This window comes from Triticum aestivum, chromosome 1D (genome assembly GCF_018294505.1).
Source record: "Triticum aestivum cultivar Chinese Spring chromosome 1D, IWGSC CS RefSeq v2.1, whole genome shotgun sequence".
Classification (NCBI taxonomy): Eukaryota; Viridiplantae; Streptophyta; class Magnoliopsida; order Poales; family Poaceae; genus Triticum; species Triticum aestivum.
In genome coordinates, this window is record NC_057796.1 from 405,452,421 (window position 1) to 405,467,219 (window position 14,799).

A 14,799-nucleotide genomic window follows, 5' to 3' on the forward strand; every position below is an offset into this window, starting at 1 on the left:
CTCCTCGGATGCCTGGCGTGTGAAGTCTTTGAATACACCTCGGTGATCCTTGAGATCGAAGATGGGAAGATTTGTTGAACCAGCTTTCAAGACCAATTACTGAAGACGAGGAGCAGTTCAAAGAACCAAGGGAGCATCCCCGACTTGAAGACCAGCTCAGGGGCTACTGATGGTGTCGTGTATCAGGGTGTATTCATCATGTTGTCTCCCGGCCAGGTGGGCCGAGCCGAGGACCCCCATGACGGTTCACTAATGGGCCATATCTAGAAGACCCACAACGTGTACAAGGAAGGTTCCCAAAAACTTGGCTCATACTTCAAGACTTAGAAGTCGGCTACACCACGATCTATCATATATGTAGACGGCCTATCTCTAACCCTAGACCCGATGGTATCTATATAAACTAGAGGGTAGGGCACGTAGAGAATTATGGACAATCTCCTGGTAGACAAACCTATACTCTATACTCCATCCACAATCAATACAAACAAAAGCAGGACGTAGGGGATTATCTCTTCAAGAGAGCCTGAACTTGGGTAAAACCTCGCCTCTACTGTTATCATCGCATATAGGCTATCAGCTCGGGACCCCTACCCGAGATTCGCCGAATCGACTCCGTCAATCGGTGCTCTTGCTCACTACCCCCGCTTGAAGGGACACACCACAGACAGAGTAGAAACCAATTAACGCAAGCAATGAAAAATATAATTACATATGTGTGTTGTTTCTTCATAAGAAGCAAATTATCCTTGTGATAGAAGCAACTTTTATTTTAGTGGAAACTCATTCTAGTTCATTATAAGCTGTTGTCATGTTGAAAGTAATTAAAAGAAAAAAACAATCTTTTCGGAGGAAACAATTTACTATTTCGTTTGAAGTAAGTTCCCTAGTCCATGGAATCAATTTCATGATGCTTTTGAAGCAATATATCATACACTAAAATCTGTTATAACAAGAAAGCATAAATCTGTTGTGTTGAAAGCATTCCACAAAATTCTATGAAATTGAAGATAACTTCATTAACTAGGGAAGCTCATTTTTCAGTCGACGGAAGCTTAAAGTTGTTGCATCGAGAACGAACATTGAAGCAAATTTGATTTTACTCTGATGCTCAAGCCTTGATAGTTGGAAACATAAATTTGTCGTGTGCCCATAAAACTATCTCAAAACAAATCTTGGTTTAAATTAGATAAAAACAAATTTCGGATCCATGCGAAGCAAACTGGAATTTCAGTGGAAGCAATTCATTTTCTTAACACAGCATAAACATAGACGCTCATACAGCCAACCCTATGTACATCCGATGGACTGAGTCGACATATCATCTTGAGATTGATGAAGTCGTCATAGACCCTTCGTAGTCAATAGGAACATCTCCTTCCATTGAACCCACATCGCTGGAAGGGCTGAACTTAATTCAGGAAAATGCAGGCACCGGTGTCAAGACTAGGAATTTTGTTTTTTTGAAACCCCCCTATATTAATTAATTAATAATATTATTACAATAATTCATTAAAAAAATTCGCCACGTAGGGCGGAACGCTATTAATAAGAATCCCATCAGATTTATTTATAAAGCTAAACTTCGCAATTTCGTGAGCCACCTTATTGGCCTGCCGATTAATTTTCGCAATCTTAAAATTCTTGAGCATCCTCAATATACTCAAGGCTTCTTTCTTCAGATCAACGAGCGGAGACCTGTCAAGATTATCATTTGCAAGGAAAGAACGGACAAAAGCACAATCAGTCTCCAAAATAATGGACTGGTGAAGAGTAATACCTATATAAAGGCCTGCCAGACAAGCACGTAGCTCAGCTTCATTCACGCTGCAGCACTGACCCAAAAAGTCCCACAAAGAAATAATAACTTCACCAGATGAGTTCCTAACAACCACCCCCACACTAGCCGCGCTAATACTCTCCACAAAGCTGGCATCGACATTGATCTTGATATAATCATCTCGTGGAGGCTTCCATCCCACCTGTTCTTGTGATGTTGCGAAAACTGGTGTAGCACCTCCCATTTTCCCTTTACCTTTGTTACTAGTAACAACCTCAACAGAGTCGTGACCGGACGTAAAAGAAGACCAATTGTTTACCACAAAAATTGCAGAATCAGCAATGGATTCCTTCCCTTTCCCAAAAATTAAATCATTTCTCAGGTGCCAGGCCCGCCAGAACAGAAACAAAACTTGCTCTCTCTGTTGCAAGCTCAAAAGATCCAACAAAATCAATAGCCAATCTGGTCCCGAGAATTTGAACCACTCTTCATCAGGAATATTCCACGATTCTCTCAAGGCCAATCGCAGGGCACGAGCCTTAGGACAAGGAGGGCATGAAAAGTGCTTTCCTCTTCTACTCCACAAATAGAGCACATACCTGAAGTAATCTGATGGTGCTTAACTCTATTAGTCTGGACCGCCAAACTATCGGTCATGGCCCTCCAAGCAAAAGTCCTTATCTTTTGAGGGATATTAGCCTTCCAAATTAAATTCCAGAGTCTTCTTTCTCAGCATGGATTGCCACTAGATTGACCCAATTTATCTTGACTATCCTTCAACTTAAGTGCTAAATTGTACGCACTTTTAACGGAAAATGTACCGTTATTCTCACAGTGCCACGCAATAAAATCCCCATCCCCATAAGCATGAATACAAATCTTAAGAACCTCCTCTGCATCATGGGGATAGAAAAGATACTTGATCAAATTTTCATCCCATGCCTTTCTCCCACTCAAGAACAAATCAGAGACCCACTTCAATCTAGTATTATGCCTTTTAGCTGAAATTTTAAGTCCAGTGCTCCTGGGTAACCAATTATCCCTCCAAATATTAATGCTAGATCCATCACCCACCCGCCAAATGACACCATTCTTAAGCAATTCTAGACCATGCATAATACCTTGCCAAGTCACTGATGCAGACTGAGGAAACACTGTATCAAGAATATGTCCATGAGGGTAATACTTTGCCTTCATCAACTTAGCACACAACGAATCCGGGTGAACCAATAACCTCCACGCTTGTTTGGCTAAGAGGGCTTGGTTAAATAATCTGAGATCCCGGAATCCCATACCTCCCTTACCTTTAGACCTTGTTAATTTGTCCCAAGCTAACCAATGTGTTTTTCTTCGATCTTCCCCATCTCCCCACCAAAAATTCCTGATAATCTGTGTTAACTCCTCACAAAGGGAAGCCGGGAACTTAAAAATACCCATAGCATATCACTATTTTGTGTCAAGACTAGGACTTAAACCCTGATGGCCTGAGAATATCACTATTCTCCTAACGATCCAACCACAGATTGGTTCACAGTGGGAGCATTTCATAAGGAGGCAAACTAATATACGAGAAAACTCGTTTTGAAGATAATTAGTTTCCTAACAACCAAAATTAGTTCCCTAAAAAGTAAAAAATATGGAAGAATCAAAGTAGGGTGTAGTGAATAATGAATCCCATGTAACTAGCTTTAATTGGTTTTAGTTTTCTTGTGCATGCTAGCCACTATCCTCATCTAACAACATATGTGCTTTCATCCAACGATCATCTACTCGTCTGATAGGATGATAGGGATCAGTAGTCCGATCGTTCTTATTCAAAAATCCGTGTATTTTTACTATTCTCTTTGATTTATATTATTTGTCTTAGATTTGTCTAGATACGACGAATCTAGAAGAATCTAAGACAAGTAATATGGATTGGAGAAAGTAAGTGGAATATGTTCTATAGGATTGTTTTCCTAGGGCGTCCTTTGGTATGTATCCAATTCCTACATTTTCCTATGCATGCCAAACACGACTTTAGGACTCCTTTGGTTTATGAGGTAGATAAAGCATAGGAATAGAAAAGTCATGGAAAATGAGATAGGAATAGGAAAGGCGTCACATAAGATTTTTTTTTTATTAGCGTAAGATGATGTTTATTTTCCTATGAGGTGTGGAGGATATGAAGAATTCCTTCATAGGAATATGATTATATTCCTATAAACCAAAGAGCTCTTAAGAATTTTTTTCTATAGAAATCTATATCTATTAATAATGTATGGTGCATTTTTTATTTTTTTTTATTTTTTCATCCGTCCATCATCGAATTATTTTTTTATCCGAGGTGGTACTAAATTTTTATGCGCCTGTCTGCTACGAATTTCATACATGTGCCGCGTGCGCTGTGGCCCAACGAAGCCAGCCCACTTAATTTTTTTGCCCACGCAGCTGGCAAAAATCCTTTTTGCCGCACATAACCACAAATGAGGGCTCTTATATGGCGCCGTACGCGCCGGCACCCACGGGAGCCCGCACCCACCCCACTGCCCCGCGCGCTCTTATGGGGCGGCCCATGTGCGGGGGCGCGGAGCCCCTTGTCTTTTTTGTTCTTTTTTTTTCTGCTTTCAGCTTTTTTATTTTATTAAAATAACTCGGGATTTCAGAAAAAGTTACAAAAATGTTGAATTGTTCGTGAGTTCAAAGATTGTCCGTGATTTGAAAAAACATTTAGGAAATGATAAATGCTCACGGATTCACAAAAATGTTCGCAATTTCAAAAATAATGTTCGGCTTTTCAGTTTTTTACAATTTTAAAAATGTTCATAAATTTCTAGGAAAATTTTCAAAATATTAAAAAAATATTCCCAAATCTGAAAAAAATCTTCAGCAAATTCAGAAAATTTTGAAAAATGTTCACGTTTTCCAGAAAATATACACAATTTCTAGGAATGTTGGTGAATATGAAAAATGTTCATGAATTTAAAAATGTCTAAGATTTCAAAAAACAAATGTTCACGATTTCAAGAAAATCTTCATGATTTCGAAAAATGTTCACTTTTTCCGAAAATGCTCACGAATTTCTGAAAACTGTTCATCAATTCAAAAAATATGTTCGTGGATTTGTAAAAAAATGTTCCACTTTGAAAAATGTTCACAATTTGAGAAAAATTGTTCACAGATTTGAAACATGACAGAAAAAGAAGAAATAGGAAATGAGAAAAAAAGAAAAACAGAACATTAAAAGATTTTTGCAAAATAGAAAAACACAAGAATAAAAAATAAAAAATAAAAGAGAAAAAGAAAAAAAAGAAAAGAAAGAAAAAACGAAATAAAACCAGGAATACCCGGTTCAAGGAAGGTCATAGAACCTTCCCAAAACCGGTTGGAGGTGAAACCTTGAAATGGGCCAGCCCATTGAAGCAGTAGCGCGCAAGGGGGTATGCACTATGTTGCTTTGCAGCGCGCAAGGGGGTATGCACTAGTTGAGAAGTACTCATTGCAAAAATTACTCCAACTCCCCAAGTTGCGACAAGTGGTGCACATGCAGCGCGTCACTTGTCGCAACCTGGGAATTTTCCCTTTTTTCGTAGATTCATTTATTTAAAACGTTTTATCTCTCAAACCGTGCGTCCAAATCTCGAACCGCTTTCACCGTTGGATTCCTCGCGTCGAGAGCTTCAAAACTAGATCCCATGTTGATAGGTTTCGGCGAACTTTTTTTCAAAAAAACCGAACGAAAAACCGAACCTGGAGCACGGGTTTTTTCCTTTCCGAAAGAGGCAAGCCCGTGCCTCTCACGAAATCACAACCGTGCCTCTTGTGGAAGCAAAACCGTAACTCTCGCGAAAAAAAGAAAAACACGTTTTTTTCTGTTTCCGAGAAGGCTCGGCCGTGACTCTCGCGAAAGCATAACCGTGCCTCACGCGGAAGCAAAACCGTGACTCTCGCGAAAAAAAAAAACTGAAAACGTGTTTTCTTTCCGTTTTCCAAAAGGCACGGTCGTGATTCTCGTGAAAGCAAAACCGTGCTTCTCGCGGAAGCAAAACCGTGACTCTCGCAGAAGGAAAAAACAACAGAAAACGTATTTTTTCCCGTTTCTGAGAGGCACGGCCGTGACTCTCGCTAAAGCACAACCGTGCCTCTCGCGGAAGCAAAACCGTGACTCTCGCGAAAGAAAAAACAACAGAAAACATGTTTTTTTTCGTTTTCGAGAGGCACGGCCGCGACTCTCGCGAAAGCACAACCGTGCCTCTCGTGAAAACAAAATCGTGACTCTCGCGAAAGGAAAAAAAACAGAAAACGTGTTTTTTTCCGTTTCCGAGAGGCACGGCCGTGACTCTCGCTAAAGCACAACCGTGCCTCTCGCGAAAGGAAAAAAACAGAAAACATGTTTTTTTTCTGTTTTCGAGAGACACCGCCATGACTCTCGCGAAAGCAAAACCGTGCCCCTCGCGGAATCAAAACCGTGACTCTCGCGAAAGAAAAAAAAACTGAAAACACGTTTTTTTTCGTTTCCGAGACGCACGTCTTTGACTCTTGCGAAAGCAAAACCGTGACTCTCTTGAAAAAAAAACACGTTTTTTCACGCAATTTTTTTCGATTTTTTTATCGAAAAGCTAAGGAAGACCGGTGAAAAACCAAAACGTCGAAAAAACCGTTTAAAAAGCCAAAAACGCGTGCGGAAATATAAAAAAACAAAATCCGAAGGGAGCGCCCAGAGCGCGACACGTGCTGAGAGCGCGCCAAGTGGCGCTGATCGTTGCGAGGCTCCCGAAGGAGCGCTCGTTAACTAGTTGCTCTCGTTATATAGGAGCTGCGGAGGCAAATAGTTGGAGCTTAGCATAGGGCGCGAAAGACTGGGCTGGCCTGTTTTTTTTGTGTTACGTTTCTATTTTTTTTCTTTTTCTGTTCCTTTCTCTTTTTCTTTCATGTTTTTTCCCTTCCAAGTTTGTTCTCTTAAATGCAAATTTTTTAAAAATGTTAGGAATTTCATTTTTGTTTAAATTTTAAAAAATATTCAGAATTTCAAAATTGTGACCACACAGCAACCCAAATGAGGAGGCAACCACAACCCCGAGATAGAGGTAGACCCAGAGTAGAAAAGGCACGAGTTGGATGATCGCCGCCACGCCGACCAACCCCACCATTATCAAGATCTCGCGGGCCAAACATGACCCGCGAGAAGAGCACAGCTTCGCACTCTGTCGCCCACCTCTGTGGAGACCGTTTTGATGGACACATATAGTTATCTCCCTCGTTGCTTCTTGCAAAAATAATATCTTTCCCGTTGCAACGCACGGGCATACATGTTGGTCCTATCTTATGAAATTTCTACAAAATTCCTCCAAACCGAAGGAGGTTAGTGTAGTGTTTACCATTTAGTACAAGAACATCTGGAAACTGTAATACTCCCTCCGTCCGGAATTACTTGTCGCGAAAATGGATGTATCTAGAACTAAAATTCGTCTAGATACATCCATTTCCCCGACAAGTATTTCCGGACGGAGGGAGTACTTTTCAAGCTATCTTCTTTTTGGCAGGATTTGAGAATTGACACCGATGCACTGGTTACCATACACATTTTTTTTGCAATTGCCATTTCCCCCCTCAGATTTATGCCATACCATGCACATTTTCCCCCTCTAGAACTACTCACTTCATAATTTATGCCACGCATTGGACGGTGACGGTTGCGAGTCCCCTTGGCCTTGAGCCAGTTGAGTTTCCTAGGCCCGCTACACTCCCGTGATAAAGTTACTGGGATACTCCTGCTCAGTAGCACAAGCAGTAGTACTACTGCTCAGTGCACACCACCCAACTCACCCACACTTTCCCCGCGGCGATGGGTCGCACGAAGCACGCGGTGGCGGCGACGGCGACGACGACGACGACGGAGACGAAGAAGCGGCTCCGCTTCGAGCTCTCCCCGCGATGGAGGCCGCCGCCGCCGATGCGCCAGGTACCGCCGGAGCCGCAGCCGGAGAAGAAGAAGAAGCGGGCGTACCGGTTCCGGCCGGGCACGGTGGCGCTGCGGGAGGTCAGGAAGTACCAGAAGTCCACCGGGCCGCTCATCCCCTTCGCGCCCTTCGTCCGCCTGGTGAGTGTGGGTCGGGTACCCCGTACCCGTGCCCTCCTCCGCCCGCCCCGTCCTCCGATTTGTATCCCTATCACCGATTCAGGATGCGGGCACAGCGTGTGACGGAAGCTTGCTCGTCTTGTGCAAATTTGCAGGTTAAGGAGATCACCAACGACCTCACGAAGGGCGAGCTGAACCACTGGACTCCTCAGGCGCTATTCGCGCTGCAAGAGGTCGGTCAATGGTCAATGCAGAAACCTGCCGTGTACTAGTAGACCTGATGGTTCCCATTAAAGAAACCAGCAACTGCAGTAGTTCTGAGAATTGTGAGACAGATAAATTTACCACCATAATTCATAGTTTCTGAATCTGAATGCTCCGGTATTAATGCAGTTGATACATCTGTTTAGCAGCATGATTGTTTTTTGGTGGCCGGTAACTCCAAAACCACAATCAAACGTCTTTATGCCATACTAGTTCATAGCTTCTCGTTGTTTGGTCTAAGATACACACTGTGTCTTGCAACATAATCATGCCAGGAACGCAAAACTGAACTATTGTTCATATTACATTTTGCTTAAGGGTGTGACTGAGAAGTGAGGAAGAGGTAGTCCAAAAAGAAATTGAATTTTATCGTGTGATGGTTATGTGTCCAAACGCCAAGGATTTATCTGTATCCACTATCCAGTACAACGATACAAGTGCTTTTAGAACTATATACAAGATTGGTAGTGCATGGTAAACCAACACAAGTCGCCTCTTGCCAGAAATAATTTCTTCTGCATAACTAGCAAAATTAACATAGAGTTGACTATATTCCATATGTGGCCTATCAAATAAGTTGAATGTCCTAATTGTGCTTTCAGTCACTGTCCTGTATATTTGCTTTGAGTTTGCACATGATTTTCTTTTCCTTTCCCTCTGCAGGCTGCAGAGTATCACATAGTCGATGTATTTGAAAAGGCAAATCTATGTGCCATCCATGCTAAGCGTGTTACCATCAGTAAGTTATCACTGAATGAACACTTCCTTTCTTTTACAATATTGTGCAAAAGGAAACATGGCAGTTATTTGATGTGATATCTAGTTCCGATGTTATTTCAAGCTGCAAGAATTCAATGATTATTAATGATTAGAAGATCCACAATTATCAGATCTCAGCAGCTTATCGTATTTTTTGTTCTCAGTGAACATGTCACAAAACAAACAGCAGATACGCTAACAATTATGGCTTTTTTGCGGGAAAACAATTATAGCTTGCCACTTGTGAATGGGCCAGGGTTTTCTAATGATGCATTTTAGATATAAAATCTGGTTACTGTAGCAGGAAATTCAGGGTTGATTGCCCTGTTTATTACTTACCTCGGGGATATAAACATAGTATAAAATCAGAATGTTACTTGCAAGATATGTTTTATTTCCTCTTAAAGCTTGGGTACCGTTTTACCGTGACAAATAGGTGTCACTAGAATTATTATCATCAACAAGGTTGTTGTTTCTATTCTAATAACAAATAAATGTTTTCAGTTAGGGATGACTTCTTATGTATCTTTAAAAGGATGCTCCTGAACAAATTGGAACTATTTATGCAGAAAATACATGGATACATTAGCATGTTTTTGTTCACATGACCTTTTTTTGCCTCTACAGTGCAAAAGGACATACAGCTCGCGAGGCGTATCGGGGGGAGAAGGCTTTGGTGATACTAATGGAAGATGTTTTCTGCATCATAGGGATCAAAGACTGGTGATTTGGTGGTACTAATGGTAGATGTTTTCTGTATGAGGGGTGCGATGCAAAGGCGCTGATGGTAGTGGCCCAGTATGTTTGCGAGTGTATCGGTAGGAAGTAATTTAGGTGTATTTTCATTTAGTTAGCATGTCTTCGAAGTTGATCTGGTTCATTGCATGGTTGGGATCATCTGACCTCTCTGCTTTGCTCCATTTGAATTGATCTAATTCAGACAGCGTTTCTGCGAACATCCAAGGATATGGGTTGTCAAATGGCATGAAACTGTTGTGGATTTACGCACAAACGTTGGAAACTGTTTGCTGTAACCTAATCACTGCATTGTAAAAACTGCCTTCAATTTCCCCAACAGTCATCACTACCACCAAGAAAAAGTGAGTTTGATTTTTTTTTTTTCGTGCTGAACTGCCTGAGATCAGCATGAGCTTGTGTCATCAGGAAGTTCAGGCTGGTGCTAAAACACAGCCTCCAAGATCACTCTTCAGATACTGTAAACAACGATGCTGATGGTCACGTGTGATAGCCGGGGCGGGTATGCCTATGGTATCACTTAAGGCTTTTAAATTAGGCGTATGGTGGTAATTGCCTGAGAGGCTGAGAGGCAGGACTTCGCATGAAATTAACAATTGGAGATATGATTTTTAGCCCCTGAAATTTCATCAGTGCCCATGAAAATGGGCAGATCCACATTGCCATATGTACATGCGATGATATTTGTTCCCATTTTCATTACATTATGTAAGTACTTATTGTAACCGCACGGAATGGCAAATGTGTATATTGCATAGTCTTACATTTTGGGAATGGCAAATGTGTATATTGCATAGTCTTACATTTTGGTACGGAGGGAACACCTGTCACTTGTACTGACTTAAACCATGAGCGCACTTGTTGCCTTAAAGTTGTACAGCTACTTGATTTTCCATTGAAATAGCACACTCGTTTGTTTTCTTTTTTTCTTCTTCTTTTGTAGTCCTTGGCTGCTCTTGCAACCCTGAACTCGCCTACTGTACATTTGTTTCAGAGAGAATTTCAGTAATCTTCCAGACAGTCATCTTGCAAGTTTTTTTCTTTTGGAAGTTTACCATCATTCTTGTTTGATAAACCAATCCAATACTGTTACATGTCCTCATCGGACGAATAATCGTACAGGTGAAAAAAACACCCGCAGTAGCCCTTGTTTTGTTTCACACAACCCATGTCTGTTCCATACATCCCAAGCCCCGAAGGGAACAGGCATCGCCTCATATTCACTTCCCGGGGACGAAGTTGGTGGCGAATGCCCAGGCGTTGTTGTTCACGGGATCGGCGAGGTGGTCGGCAAGGTTCTCAAGGGGCCCCTTGCCGGTGACGATGGCCTGAACGAAGAAGCCAAACATGGAGAACATGGCGAGCCGGCCGTTCTTGATCTCCTTCACCTTGAGCTCCGCAAATGCCTCAGGGTCATCAGCCAACCCGAGGGGGTCGAAGCTACCGCCGGGGTAGAGGGGGTCGACGATCTCACCGAGTGGGCCACCAGCGACGCGGTACCCCTCGACGGCGCCCATGAGCACGACCTGGCAGGCCCAGATGGCGAGGATGCTCTGTGCATGGACAAGGCTGGGGTTGCCGAGGTAGTCCAGCCCACCCTCGCTGAAGATTTGAGAACCAGCTTTGAACCACACAGCCTCGCCGAACTTGACGCCGTTGCGAGCAAGAAGCTCTGGGAAGACGCAGCCAAGAGCACCGAGCATGGCCCACCGACAGTGGATCACCTCGAGCTCCCTGTTCTTCGCGAACGTCTCCGGGTCAGCCGAGAGCCCGGCCGTGTCCCAGCCATAGTCGCCAGGGAACTCGCCGGTGAGGTAGGACGGCGCATCACCGGAGAGTGGGCCGAGATAGAGGACACGGTCCGGGCCGTACCACGGGCTGCTGGAAGCGGCGGGCTTGGCCTTGGCCGCCGTCTTGCGCATTGTGATGCGGCCCTCACCAAACACGTTGGAGGAGATGATCTTGGCCGCAGCAAGACCCGGGGAGGAGAGTGCCATGGTGGACGCAGCCATTGCAGAGGAAGAATATTTGGTTGCTTGTCTTGTGCTTCTAAGCTGTAAGCTGTGGTGTGGAAAACAGGGAGCTGCATTGGAATTTAAATAGTACAGGAGACTGTGAGGGGCCTTGCTGGCACTGACGCTTTGCCTGGATGGATGGGCCTATCCCTTGTTATCCTCTGATTGGACAATTCGTCTCTGTGATTGTGTCTTAGCATGCCACCTGTGCTTGCTGTGCTTACGTGTAAAGTGCAGCCATCAGAGAGGGGCGCAACCAATTGGAAGATGCCATGTGGACATATCGATTCTCCATCTTGAAACGTTCGTGCAATCCTTAGATGCTGTGGTGTCAAATGACTGGATTTCATCAGAAATTAAAGCCAATTTGATCCATGGTAACAATTAAAGGCACGCAAAAGGAATTACTCTCAGGCACTTTGTTGAACATAATGGCAAAATGGCATACTTACTATTTGATGGTACAATATACAGTAGGTTGCTAATTTTCTGTTCTACTCCCTTTGTAAACAAATATAAGACGGACGTATATAACATGGGCGAAATTGGATATCTGAAACTTTGCAAGTTCGCAAAAACTATATGCTACATCCATAAAATTGTGTCAGAATTTTCAGAACTCAAATCCACTGAACACAAAAATCTGGCCACATTCAGCTTCTGCAGTTCTATTTATATCAACTCCAGTTCTATATATCAGCATGCTGCTGATGCATACACAACATCAAAGTATAGTAGAGAAATAATGATTTAATAAACCTAGTAGCACTTCTTCCCAACTTTCACAGTTCATGTGGGAACGAGGTCAGCAAAATATTCATCAAAAGTGCAGAGGAATTTACCCTTTCTATGCCACCTTACAGATATAAGTGTACCAAAGAATCGCATTCAATCTTCACACACTATTATTCAGAAGAATGAAATAACTTAAAATAAATGTAAGACAACAAATAACAATTGCGTGTAAAGAACAACTTCTATGAACCAAAGATGCATTATTCGCTGAAACTAGCAGAAACAAGGTTGCAAACACTCTGTTTGTATGCATTCATGAATCGCAAAGGAAGAAACTTAAGACAAAAGGCATGGAGGCCATCCGTTTTAACTAAAGCAAGTTGTATCATACATAAATATAGTAACTGCTGGTCCAACCAGCTTACAAAAAGCCAAACAGCAATAGAACATAAAATACATTACGCAAGTTTGGATTTGAAGCCTGAGCTTAGACACCACCCCCTTTGTCCTGGTACAATCCCGAGTAGGCCACAAAGCATTCCGTCGCTACGTCAAGTAGATCCGCATCCTTTCTTACAGCATCAGAAGGCTGGGACAACATATAGGCTAGAAATATAAGCTTGGGTTTTCAAAAGAAGGCAACTCAATTTTCAAGATGGGCATCAACTACACCCGAGAAAGGATTGGAGGCTTACTGACTAGCACCACCCATTGATGGTCTTGGCAGCCCAAGTTCTAATTAAACTTGGTATACACCATCTCCTAGACCCTTCTCTTTACACATATAGCATCCTCCGTAGGGCAAGTCAAAGGGGTCGTCCATTGACAGATCATGGGTATGCTTGTTGTGTGTGAAATCATCTTTAGTGCCACATCTCATCTCAATTCGAGCATCTGGAGAAGCTCTATTTCTGACTCGTAGCAGGCTGGATTGATTAGCAAACCATCCATGCTGGCGGTGGTAAGGCAATGTGATTTTCATTTCCTTTAGCACTTTTGCATTCAGAACAAAGAACTTGGCAAAGTTGATAGATGAATCTCTGGTGCCGTCATAATTCTTCAACACTACTTTTTTTAGATGAAGCTCAAGACATTCAATTGGGTCCAGTGGGTCATACTTCCGGACATTATTCATATCCTTGTATGAGGGTGACTGGAACTGGAGATAGAGAAACAATACAAAAGAAATCCAACAGGTTAGCAATACAATAGTTGGCTAGATTACACATCAATCAAATGCTCATATTGACATTTAAAGCAAGCAACTGTGTTTTATACTCACAATGACATACAACCTCTCCAAGCAAGGGAAGCACTTGAGGAAGTTCACAACTGCATCCAGATTAGGGCCAACAGAGCTGAGAACCAAAACCCTCATGGTGTGCATTTTGGTTGTTAAATTGACAGCAATCATTTTCTGCAAAACAAAGTGCAAATATAAGAATAGTAGCATGCACATAAGAATGTCAAATGCAATTGATGAAGGCTGCTGCTACCTGAAAAACTGAACTCCCAAGGTGGAATTCATATGTGTCTTCAGACAGCATACCCAATATCTCCAGTTTAGGTGCCGAGATTATCCGTATGCTCGCTGTGCCACCCTTTGGATTAAGTGGTAGCAATCTCTCAAGGCACGGGGCATCCTTGACGACTAACTCTTGCAAAAAGAGACCACCATCCCTTGAGTTAGCGCAAAAGCCTAAACTCTTAAGAGTTTGGGAGGTGATGCAGAGGCGACCAGTGCCCATGTTTTCCTTCAGCTCAAGGCTTTCCAAGGCAGTGCAGCCAGAGAGCAAGCTCTGGAGAGGGTCCTCCGAGATGGTGACCTTTTGCAGGGTCAATTGCTTGAGGCATGGAAACTTCAGGGACAGCTGCACAATTAAGTTGGGGAAATGGCAGCAGTGGAATTTGGCCACGCGGAGCGTGGATGAGAAGCGGTATGTCGACGAGTGCAGCAGGTACAACTCCCCCCGGTAGCCGTATGAGCACTTGGGGGTGAGCTCCAACTCCTCTAGGTTGTCCAGGGCAGCGGAACTAAGCCAGCCTTCAACCTTATCATAACAGTCTTCTATATAGATACTCCGGGTATAGGGACCAAGCCTGCCTTCGACGTAACAGTCCTCGATTGAGAAGCGGCGTGCGGGGCCACGATGCTCAGAGAGAATCTTTGGAACCAAGTTAATGATCTTGTAGTCCACTACAAGGTTCAGAGGAGCGGAACGCCAGAGCGGACGCCACCGGCGGGAGATGATCTGCGTGCGGGCGCCTTCTTTGGTGGGGAGAAGAGACACTATGCTGCCGAGGACGGCGTCGGGGAGGCGGCTGATGAGATCGGCACTCCCCAAATCAAAATAGCTGATGAGATCGACGCTCCCCTCATCAACGTCATCGCTGAGATCGACGCTCCCCCCATCAACATCATCAGTGAGATC

The 14,799-nt window shown here is 43.2% G+C and overlaps 3 protein-coding genes across 3 annotated transcripts in view; 1 reads left to right on the forward strand and 2 right to left on the reverse strand.

Moving 5' to 3' along the window:
* Nucleotides 1-7,479: 7,479 nt before the first annotated feature.
* LOC123182419 (putative histone H3.3-like type 3) lies at nucleotides 7,480-9,975 on the forward strand. Its single transcript, XM_044594972.1, has 4 exons — nucleotides 7,480-7,859; nucleotides 7,994-8,071; nucleotides 8,766-8,841; nucleotides 9,489-9,975. The coding sequence occupies exons 1-4, from the start codon at nucleotides 7,605-7,607 to the stop codon at nucleotides 9,539-9,541; spliced, it is 462 nt and encodes a 153-aa protein (XP_044450907.1). The 5' UTR covers nucleotides 7,480-7,604; the 3' UTR covers nucleotides 9,542-9,975.
* A 753-nt stretch (nucleotides 9,976-10,728) lies between these two features.
* On the reverse strand, nucleotides 10,729-11,554 carry LOC123182417 (chlorophyll a-b binding protein of LHCII type 1; the record flags this gene model as incomplete). The annotated part of the gene is given in 1 exon segment (XM_044594971.1): nucleotides 10,729-11,554. A coding segment is annotated over 1 exon segment (717 nt), but the record flags the coding sequence as incomplete, so codon positions are not given.
* Nucleotides 11,555-12,703: 1,149 nt separating this feature from the next.
* LOC123182420 (F-box/FBD/LRR-repeat protein At3g26920) overlaps nucleotides 12,704-14,799 on the reverse strand; it is a gene marked incomplete in the record, with an annotated part of 2,847 nt that continues 751 nt past the window's right edge. The window contains 4 exon segments of the mRNA XM_044594973.1: nucleotides 12,704-12,956; nucleotides 13,063-13,526; nucleotides 13,650-13,784; nucleotides 13,864-14,799. Of these exon segments, the coding sequence (XP_044450908.1) occupies nucleotides 13,107-13,526; nucleotides 13,650-13,784; nucleotides 13,864-14,799 (1,491 nt within the window).

Bases quoted from the DNA above. Each gene is read 5' to 3' on its own strand.
- LOC123182419 (XM_044594972.1), top strand. From the start codon at position 7,605: ATGGGTCGCACGAAGCACGCGGTGGCGGCGACGGCGACGACGACGACG. The intron at 8,072-8,765 runs GTCGGTCAATGG...TTCCCTCTGCAG, and splicing joins CGCTATTCGCGCTGCAAGAG to GCTGCAGAGTATCACATAGT. The intron at 8,842-9,488 runs GTAAGTTATCAC...TTGCCTCTACAG, and splicing joins TGCTAAGCGTGTTACCATCA to TGCAAAAGGACATACAGCTC.